Source organism: Colias philodice, chromosome 9, assembly GCF_061535455.1.
Source record: "Colias philodice isolate Cphi_HAF_F1 chromosome 9, ilColPhil1 Martin Lab GWU primary, whole genome shotgun sequence".
Taxonomy (NCBI): domain Eukaryota; kingdom Metazoa; phylum Arthropoda; class Insecta; order Lepidoptera; family Pieridae; genus Colias; species Colias philodice.
In genome coordinates this window covers 1926818-1937500 of record NC_143094.1, presented here as the reverse complement: position 1 = coordinate 1937500, position 10683 = coordinate 1926818, and the positions used below count along the sequence as shown (strand labels likewise).

Sequence of the window (10683 nt, the reverse complement as noted above, 5' to 3'; positions counted from 1 at the left end):
CATGATACAGGTAAAATTTTCAAACGGATAGCGTGCACACAATGCGCTCGCTAAACCGTCACATGCTCACACACGCGTGAAAACACGCGTGTGAACAGTGTGGATTGTTGTTTTTATACAGCCGGCCCTCAGACAGGAGTGGTCCTGGATATTTCTCCACGGACCGCAATGTGCGTTCGAAATGTCGATGTTCAAATGTGTCCTGCAGTTCACACTATGACGCGCAGTTAACTGCGTTCTTCATCGACCCGCGAGCCAAGTGATCCACCGTTCAGGGTAATAGTTTATTATAATGTTTTCGTTTCATAATCAAAGTGTTGTGCGCGTTCTTTTATGTAACGTTTGCGTGTGTGTACATAGGTTAAAATATGTACCGCGCGCTTTCGCGAATCACTCGAACACGTCATACACTGACATGTTAGAGGTATTCGTTTTTTTTTTTTTAACGGATGCAGTCACATTCACGCGTCCCACGACACTTGTTCGTACTATACACAAACACACACGAGGCGCGTATGCGAGTAGTGCGAGAGTGCGCAGTGCGTCGTTACGTTAATGATCCTTCCGCAGGTTCCCCTACGGAAACCTTGTTACGACTTTTACTTCCTCTAAATGATCAAGTTTGGTCAACTTCCCAGCAACGCCGACGGCCGTGAAGCCACCGCGTGTCGGTCCGAAGACCTCACTAAATCATTCAATCGGTAGTAGCGACGGGCGGTGTGTACAAAGGGCAGGGACGTAATCAACGCGAGCTTATGACTCGCGCTTACTAGGAATTCCTCGTTTATGGGGGATAATTGCAAACCCCAATCCCCAGCACGAAGGAGTTTCAACGGGTTGCCCGGGCCTCTAGGCCAGGGAGAACATGTTGATTCCTTCAGTGTAGCGCGCGTGCGGCCCAGGACATCTAAGGGCATCACAGACCTGTTATTGCTCAATCTCGTGCGGCTCAAAGCCGCCGGTCCCTCTAAGAAGAATTTTAATACGCCGCCAGTGAGTTGCGCGACCCGAGAGCCGCGCACACCTAAATGACGACGCCTATTTAGCAGGCTAGAGTCTCGTTCGTTACCGGAATTAACCAGACAAATCGCTCCACCAACTAAGAACGGCCATGCACCACCACCCACCGAATCAAGAAAGAGCTATTAATCTGTCAATCCTTCCGGTGTCCGGGCCTGGTGAGATTTCCCGTGTTGAGTCAAATTAAGCCGCAGGCTCCACTCCTGGTGGTGCCCTTCCGTCAATTCCTTTAAGTTTCAGCTTTGCAACCATACTCCCCCCGGAGTCCAAAATCTTTGGTTTCCCGGAAGCTGCCCGCCGAGCCATTGTAGTAACGTCGGCGGATCGCTAGATGACATATTTACGGTTAGAACTAGGGCGGTATCTAATCGCCTTCGAACCTCTAACTTTCGTTCTTGATTGATGAAAACACCTTTGGCAAATGCTTTCGCTGATGTTCGTCTTGCGACGATCCAAGAATTTCACCTCTAACGTCGCAATACGAATGCCCCCAGTTATCCCTATTAATCATTACCTCGGAGTTCTGAAAACCAACAAAATAGAACCGAGATCATATTCTATTATTCCATGCACGAAATATTCAAGCGGCATTTTGAGCCCGCTTTGAGCACTCTAATTTGTTCAAAGTAAAATTGTCGGCCCACCTCGACACTCACTGAAGAGCACCGCGATAGGATTTTGATATTGAACCGGCTTTTAACGACCGGCTCACCGACGATATGCTCCGCAAACGTGTCAGTATCACCGCGGATGCGGTGCACCGACAGCGCGGCGCACAAATGCAACTACGAGCTTTTTAACCGCAACAATTTTAGTATACGCTATTGGAGCTGGAATTACCGCGGCTGCTGGCACCAGACTTGCCCTCCAATTGTTCCTCGTTAAAATATTTAAAGTGTACTCATTCCGATTACGAGGCCTCGTAAGAGTCCCGTATCGTTATTTTTCGTCACTACCTCCCCGTGCCGGGAGTGGGTAATTTGCGCGCCTGCTGCCTTCCTTGGATGTGGTAGCCGTTTCTCAGGCTCCCTCTCCGGAATCGAACCCTGATTCCCCGTTACCCGTGACAACCATGGTAGTCGCAGAAACTACCATCGAAAGTTGATAAGGCAGACATTTGAAAGATGCGTCGCCGGTACTGGACCATGCGATCGGCAAAAGTTATCCAGATTCATCAAAATTAACGACTTCAGACGCCAGGCCCTCCGTCGATTGGTTTTGATCTAATAAAAGCACTCATTCCATCACTGGTCAGAGTTCTGATTGCATGTATTAGCTCTAGAATTACCACAGTTATCCAAGTAACTGAGTAAGATCTAAGGAACCAAAACTGATATATTGAGCCATTCGCGGTATCGCCTTAATACGGCTTGCACTGAGACATGCATGGCTTAATCTTTGAGACAAGCATATAACTACTGGCAGGATCAACCAGGGAGCTAACTAAAGCTTCCGCTAGAGCCTCAAACGTAACACGACGATGCCGCCGCGACGTTTGCTTCTCTATATACATAATATGCGCGCGGCGTGTTTAAATAGCATGATATGCAACGGCGGCGACCGTCACACGCACACTATTCACACACGCGCGCGCGCGCAAGCGTGGATAAATCTGAACACAGTCCAGTTTAATCGTTGAAAGTATCATCTTAACGAGACACCCCTTAACAATTCCCATTCGCATCAAGCGAAGGAAAAATTTTAATATCGGTCAACTTTTATGACGCAAACGATCAATCTACGCACGGAGAGTGGAAGGATCGAAAATTGCGACCAAGTTTTGGAATATACGTGTTTCACACACACACACGTATAAACATCTGATAAAAGCCCATTGGTACATCACAAACGTGTGCGATGTGAGCATTAAAAATTTTCATACTGCCGTTCAATAGTCGTAGTATATTTTTCACGGTCTGCGCTCCGAGAGTGTATCAAGATGCGTAATATTTATTACACTACACATATAAAATACAATCTACGAAACTGACAATCTATCAAACCGTCGGCAGACGCAATGTTACTACAGCTACTACTACTACACTATCTACTAACCATAAAATACTAAAGATTAAAAACTGTATCGCGCCGTTTGCACAACGCTTTTACAATATCATCTTTGGTCTTTTATTATTTTATAGATCTAACACACTACTCTACAACTCTGTCAGACTCACCACCAAACACCAACCCCACATCAACGCCACACCGACACGCGAACTGCGGCAACGAGGAGAGCGCAGAGCACACGGGCGACGCGGTACAACAGCGACGAAATAATGATACATACACATACGTACACAATCTCTCGCTGCGCACGCGCATCGCCCCCCGTCTTCGCTAGCCTCGCGCACCGATTGTCTCGCATCCCGTCAAAGAAGTTTCTGCTTGTTTAATTTTTCACGTATCACGCACGGCATATGTACATACATACATACATACATACATACATACATACATACATACGCCGCGAGCGACTGACGCGCCTCGTGTTTTCAAGGTCAAGTCAAAAAACTTTGCACGCGTGCAGTTACGGCGTGCAGTCGTCAAAAATAATTCATGATTATAAATTTCGTGGTCCATATTAAATAAATTATAAACAACAACAACAACAACAACAACAACGACAAAAGAGGGCGTTAATTTTTGATAGACATAAATTTGAACCTCAATGTAATAATAGTTAGGTTTGTGTGTAGGTTAGGTTAGGTTAGGTTAGCTTTTTAAAACTAAATTATTTCTGGCCACGAAATTTATAATCATAATATTAACTGTTTCGTTTCTCTTTTCTCAGAAAATTCGAAAATTTTAAAATTCGAAAAAATTCGGCTATTCAACAACAACAACAACAACAATAAAAGAGGGCGTTCATTTTTGATAGACATAAATTTGAACCTCAATGTAATAATAGTTAGGTTTCTGTGTGACGATTTAATAGTTAGGTTTGTGTTTAGGTTAGGTTAGGTTAAGTTAGGTTAGGTTAGGTTGGGTTAGCCTTTTAAAACTACATTATTCCTGGCCACGAAATTTATAATCATAATATTAGTTTCTGTTTCGTTTCTCTTTTCTCAGAAAATTCGAAAATTTAAAATTCGAAAAAATTCGGCTATTCAAAACAACAACAACAAAAGAGGGCGTTAATTTTTGATAGACATAAATTTTTGAACCTCAGTGTAACAATAGTTAGGTTTGTGTTTAGGTTAGGTTAGGTTAGGTTAGGTTAGCTTTTTAAAACTAAATTATATCTGGCCACGAAATTTATAATCATAATATTAGCTGTTTCGTTTCTCTTTTCTCAGAAAATTCGAAAATTTTAAAATTCGAAAAAATTCGGCAATTCAACAACAACAACAACAACAACAACGACGACGACAAAAGAGGGCGTTAATTTTTGATAGACATAAATTTGAACCTCAATGTAATAGTTTGGTTTATGTGTGACGATTTAATAGTTAGGTTTGTGTTTAGGTTAGGTTAGGTTAGGTAAGGTTAGGTTAGGTTAGGTTAGGATTATTTCTGGCCACGAAATTTTTAATCGTAATATTAGCTGTTTCGTTTCTCTTTTCTCAGAAAATTCGAAAATTTAAAATTCGAAAAAATTCGGCTAAATCCACCTTCCAAAAATACACCTTCCTATTTTTACCCCTTCTAAGAAACAAACATTTTGTACTCAACCGTTTTCATATTTAACAGGATTTCTAATTAAGAACACATACCGCAGAATAAACATGCCCAGTATTTTTCCTATTTCGGAGTTATACCACCGTATTAGGATATTAATCTATAAAATTCGTATCGTATTACGGCGGTATTTTATTTCTTATTTTTTGGGTAAAAAATGACTTACAAATATGAAGCAAGCTATTTAAATAGTGGGTGTAATAGTAGGAAAATGCTATAAACAATACAACATACAAACTTGAACGGCTTATTAAGACGAAAAACTTAGTTTATAAAATACTAGCTTATGAATAGTAAATGTTGTGTACTATGTATATTGTAAATGTAATATGTAGGAAGACTCATCTTTCAACATTAACCGTATTAAGCTAAGTCTCTACTACATGACCAATTCTGGAGACCTTAAGATGACTAAGCAAGTAATTATAAGTTCTAGAGTGGGGAACAGTTAAGAAAACACCGATTTAGAAATTAATTTTATTCAACACGGACTATATTCTGGAGACCTGATGATGACTAGGGTGGAGAACATCTCACCTACTGAGATATAAAGGATTATTTGACGTAATTCTATAGAACGGCCTCTACCATGTCATGGTGTACCGTGTATCTAATGGTAATGGTGATCAGGCAAATGTATTTAGCGTTCTCTGTATATCTCTTCATACCTAGTTGGAATATATGTGTCGTGGCCATATCGTAGATTTGCTCATTTCATGATATGATCGATCATTTCACGAAATGGTCGCATTTCATGAAATGGCCAACATAGTTTGATCAGATCGTTAAATCGTCAACGTTTCACGATTTGGCCATCCACATTTGGCCAGATCGTATAAAATATAAAGAGTCCATAAAATATTAAAATTCAGCATATTCTAAAAACTTGTTTAATGTCATTTAAGTTAGTGCCGCGGCAGCGGCCGGCGAATGCTAGAAGCGAATCGTTTTTGTAATAAAAAACAGTTAGGTTAGGTTAGGTTAGACTTTGAGAAACAACGCACGAGCCGAGCGAGCAAAGCGAGCGTGCCGCGGCAGCGGCCGGCGAGTGCCAGAAGCGGATAGCTTTTTAAAAAACAAACAATTTTTAAAAAATAATATATATCCTAAAAGAAAAATGCGTCTTAAATTATTTTATTTAAGACGCATTTTTTCTTCAATACATATAAGATATCCACATTTTCCATAGTAGGTACTCGAACAGTCGTAAATTCTTTGCTATGACTTTCTTCATATTGTTATTAAACGAATTATGAAGTTTTTAACTGCGAATAATTAAATTTTCGCCAGCGGCCGGCATCTTATCACATAAACACAGAGCTTGCAGCGCCTCTACCAATGATTAATGTAACTATTTTACGATATGATCAAATAATTTCATGAAAAAACCGCGCGTTTAGTTGGCCATATCGTGAAACGATTTCTTATCATTGATCTGCTCAAGCCACATCATGATGTGGCCAAACTAAATTGGCCATTTCACGAAATGCGACCATTTCGTGAAATGGCCAGTCATATCATGAAATGAGCAAATTTACGATATGGCCACGACATATGCATGCAACCTACAAAATAGGGGAACGGACAAGAAATCACGTTTTTTTCGACTTGTTATGTATGTATTTTGTAGTTAGTTCGAGGTTAATTTTTTAAATCCTATAGTATATGGATTGTTTTGGACCCTTAAAATATACGATAGAACAGCAATTAATCTTTTTTTAAAAAATATTCAAGGCACAGGGAATGTCTGGTTACTGTTTTATGATAGGTATGTGTTTTCTGATAATATTTTACTGTCAAAAATTATCAACACTGGATACACAAACACGAACACGAACACGAACACGAACACGAACTCAAACTCAAACTCAAACAAACACGAACACGAACACGAACGGTGCATGGTGTCAATGGTTATAGATATTTTATTGACAGATATGAGTAGAGTGATTATCATTTCGATAATATGCAGCACCCCACGCTTTTTTTAAAATAAAATATTTTTTTTTACTCACACTATTATTAATTTATATTCATTGAAATTTTTAACACTATTTTCTTAATTCAAATTCATTTAAATTTATTTTCTATTTTTTTGTTCGGTTTTCTATAAAAAGCGTGTTTTTTAGTTTTTTTAAACTATTATTTGTTTAGAACATTCAATCATGAATCACTACATAGTATAAACGTAATGTATACTTAGATCGTTAAAACTACACAACGGATTTTTTTTTAATAGATACAGTGATTCAAGAGGAAGGTTTAAGTATTTTAAGGTTTTAAAGCGGAGGAAGCCACAGGCGAAATGCTACTCACAAATAAAATGAAACAATCAAATAACTATTAAGACGTTTATTTACAACAATTTACTAATATCTCACAGTTTGAGTACCTATACGCTTGAATCTTATATATCTTTCATTATTCGCCACCCACATCGCAAGAAGCATTCCTGCTGCCTGAAAAACATAAATAAAATAATATATAGATTTTATTACCTAAAGTATAAGAGTGAAGGTTAAATTATTATTGATAATCTTATCTATGCATCTCTGACATTGTAATTATGAAAATGATGAACCGATTAAGGTGAGCAGGAACCGCAGGATAAGTTAAGTTAAATTAGAAAAAACATCAAAATACACAAACGCCTATAAATTTTTAAATTTTCTATTCTTTAACATTTCAGTCTATAAGGAATATTTATTTTTACCTCAAACCAAAAACTGGTGACAGCAACACCGAATAACCACTCTGCATCTGATCGTAGCACTTCCAAGATTTCATCTTCGCAGCCATCTGGGAAGTAGCTTGAAGATCTATAATCATTATAATTATAATTATAATTATTATATCAATCTTAATAAATCTTATATATAAAATTCTCGTGTCACAATGTTAGTCTGCATACTCCTCCGAAACGGGTGGACCGATTCTCATGAAATTTTCTGTGCATATCGGGTAAGTCTGAGAATCGGCCAACATCTATTTTTCATATGTACCACGGGCGAAGCCGGGGTGGACCGCTAGTAATATAATAAAAATTAGTCGTACATAGTAAAGTAAATTCTGCAGCAGTGTGCTAAGTTTGAGTTTTTGCTCGCACTCGATCGCGATAAAGTTAACTCGGATTTCTATGAAATTGGGCGCTGTTCGATTTCCCATACTAATTCGGCTGTGACGCAGACGCGATAGTAACGTTTCGTACTCGATCAAACTCACACTAGGGGTACAGGTAACAATGTTTTTCGACCTTAGTGACATTTTCTTTTCGAGCTAGTTTTGCCTTCAGACAGCTGTTCCCTACCAAAGCTAAAGTTCCTTTTAATTCTACGTTCGGACCTTCATTATACTTACTTACTTTTTAATTATATCATGTTTTAATATAGCAAAAGTAAAGCAATTTTAAAAATAATACTCACTCTAAACAAGATCTATAGAGCATTTGCTTTGCATAATCGTTTTTAGCGCGAAAAGCTTTTCCACAGCAAGACATGCTGACTGGCTTCCGCATGGCGTGATAGTCCTCTGGACCATTCAAACCGCAACATTCGTACTGAAAATTAAAAAAAATACAACAAAATACTGATTAAAATATCAGCTCTGCTCTACATTACACTTCTTTCACAGGTATGTCACAACTAAGAAAAGATTTACAGGAGACGTGAGTCATGAGTGAAGTCGAAACATGTTGCATTTTTGCTGGTGTTCAAATACCATACGATAAAATTAGCGAAAATAAATTATAGTAGTATTATAATATAGCGATTTTGCCTCGTGCTATGTCCTTCAGAGAAAGACAACGAAATATCTCCACTAATCATCACTTCAATATACGATCTTAATTAAGTTGTATCAGTTGACTAAACTCAATTTGAACAGATGCATGAGGCTCGATTTTTGTCATCGATATTATTTCCTGTCCTTAAAGACAATATTTACACAAACATACAGAACTCTGCAGCTGGTCCCACAGCTGCTTATGGTCCATCTCTTCACCAGTAATGTTCTTGAAGAAGTCCTCTCGCAGCCAATCCGACACTCGGAACTCCAGGCCATATCTCTGCACAGCTACATAGATGGTGACCAGTAACTCTATGACCACTGTGATCATGAGGAAGCCGATGTACTGGAAAGCAGAGAACATCAGGTTTTATAAGGGCAGAGCCTAGTTAGCTATTTGTTATATGAAACACTACAATATGAATCCAAATTTCAACTTTCGCTTTCGGCTTTATGTATATTTTGTGTCTGGGTTTTTTCTAAGTTTTTGCAAACCAATTGTAAACAATAAGTTGTCTACAAGTTTTTCAGATTGTTCGATATTTGTAATAGGTCTCGTTTGATCCTTATACCCATGATTAGAATTGTATTAAACAAAATAAAAGGGTTAAAGGGCTAAAACAAAATTAGATATTTTGCTTCAGTATCAGCATAATATAGTCAGTTTATTCTTAAGCTTCATAATTCATAACCTTATTTTAATCTTCAGGATCGGATGTAAAATATAGGCATGTTCTCCTTACCAAGTACAACATCTTGACATTATTCCTCAAAGCTCCAATGCTGCCAAACGCCGCCACGCTTAGCACCAGCAGACAGGCCACGATCACCACCACGTCCCCAATGTAGGTTCCTGCGGCATACTCCTCGCCATACTGCTTGAGGACTCTCGTGTCCACCACCGCGAATATGAAGGTACAGAGCGAAATTATCTGGGAAAATAATGAGCTGTATGTGTACAATTCTTATCCCGTCTCTCCTGGACTACACTGGACAAAAGTATAATAATTCGTCCATAAACGAAGAAGAATGTACAATTCTTAAAAGAAATTATGTTAAGATGGTATCTTCACAAAGTATTATGTATATTGTTATGTAAGAAGAATGTACAATTCTTAAAAGAAATGATGTTAAGATGGTATCTTCACAAAGTATTATGTACAAAAATGTGCTACAAATACAATATGATGTAGAGAAGATTGTTTTTTTTTTCATAAAATGAAAAATAATGTCTTCTGATGATTTGTAAGGCGCAATTTTTGTGCATTTTTAAGCACCACAAGTCCTTTATAATGAAGTCACTCACGATGTATGTAGTTTGCATTTAAGTTATTTTGTTTTATTAATTTAGATACGAAATTTAACAGTGAAAATTTAAATTTAAATTTTATCTTTTGGATAGAACCATCTTATTAAAATCGGATAATTGCCTTTAGGATCTTCGTAAACTTTATATATTAGTACTTACCTAATTATTTCAAGTGCACAAATGTCTCTTATTTATAATACTTACTATGCAACACACGTTCAAAGCCAGGAGCAAGCATTTAGCACAATTCGTACTGATTTCTCTGAAATTCAGCATTTTGTTAATTCCTCGCACACAAACGTCAGGGTCAACAATATTGTATGGACTGTGTATTATTGTATCACATTACTATTATGATAATTAAATTTTATACTAATATAGTCTTTAAGCTAATAACTAAGTGTTCAAAATCGCATGCAGTTTTATAGTATACTAGCGGTCCGCCCCGGCTTCGCCCGTGGTACATAATATTTACGTTTTCTCTACATAAGAACCATCCTGGTACTTCAAGGAATATAATAAAAAAAGAATTATCGAAATCGGTTCAGCCGTTCTCGAGTTATGCGCTTACCAACACATTTTGCGATTCATTTTTATATATAAGAAGAAGAAGATAGGTACTAAACCTAGGTTTATGTAGTAAATAGTTCTTGGGAATCAACACATGAAATGAAATCGATATTATAAATTAATTATGTAGGATTTTAAAGTGGGTTAGGTCAGGTCTATTAATAAACTTGCATTCAATATTCTGTTCTTTGAGTTAGTTTTATTATTGTATTTAATAGTTTCAATTAGTTAAAATATATAAAAAAACCAAAACCCAGTCTTGAATTTTCAATGGTCTAAAGCTTATTTTCTGGTTTTGATGTTCAGCAGATATTTAAATA

The 10683-nt window shown here is 37.7% G+C and overlaps 1 protein-coding gene and 2 non-coding genes across 3 annotated transcripts; all 3 read right to left on the bottom strand.

Moving 5' to 3' along the window:
- Positions 1-122: 122 nt before the first annotated feature.
- LOC149485641 (5.8S ribosomal RNA) lies at positions 123-279 on the bottom strand. Its single transcript, XR_016316123.1, has one exon. It is a non-coding gene; the product is annotated as a 5.8S ribosomal RNA (ribosomal RNA).
- A 274-nt stretch (positions 280-553) lies between these two features.
- On the bottom strand, positions 554-2458 carry LOC149485640 (small subunit ribosomal RNA). The gene has a single exon (XR_016316114.1). It is a non-coding gene; the product is annotated as a small subunit ribosomal RNA (ribosomal RNA).
- Positions 2459-7038: 4580 nt separating this feature from the next.
- LOC149485639 (23 kDa integral membrane protein-like) lies at positions 7039-10219 on the bottom strand. The gene is made up of 6 exons (XM_089698931.1): positions 9998-10219; positions 9228-9416; positions 8654-8830; positions 8124-8257; positions 7415-7520; positions 7039-7160 (listed from the first exon to the last, which is right to left on the bottom strand). The coding sequence occupies exons 1-6, from the start codon at positions 10067-10069 to the stop codon at positions 7071-7073; spliced, it is 768 nt and encodes a 255-aa protein (XP_089555057.1). The 5' UTR covers positions 10070-10219; the 3' UTR covers positions 7039-7070.
- Between the last annotated feature and the right edge of the window lie 464 nt (positions 10220-10683).

Coding starts and splice junctions, on each gene's coding strand:
- LOC149485639 (XM_089698931.1), bottom strand. CDS start 10,069: ATGCTGAATTTCAGAGAAATCAGTACGAATTGTGCTAAATGCTTGCTC. Junction 8,258..8,653: donor GGGACCAGCTGCAGAGTTCT/GTATGTTTGTGT, acceptor TTTAATTTTCAG/TACGAATGTTGCGGTTTGAA. Junction 7,521..8,123: donor CTCTATAGATCTTGTTTAGA/GTGAGTATTATT, acceptor TAATGATTATAG/ATCTTCAAGCTACTTCCCAG.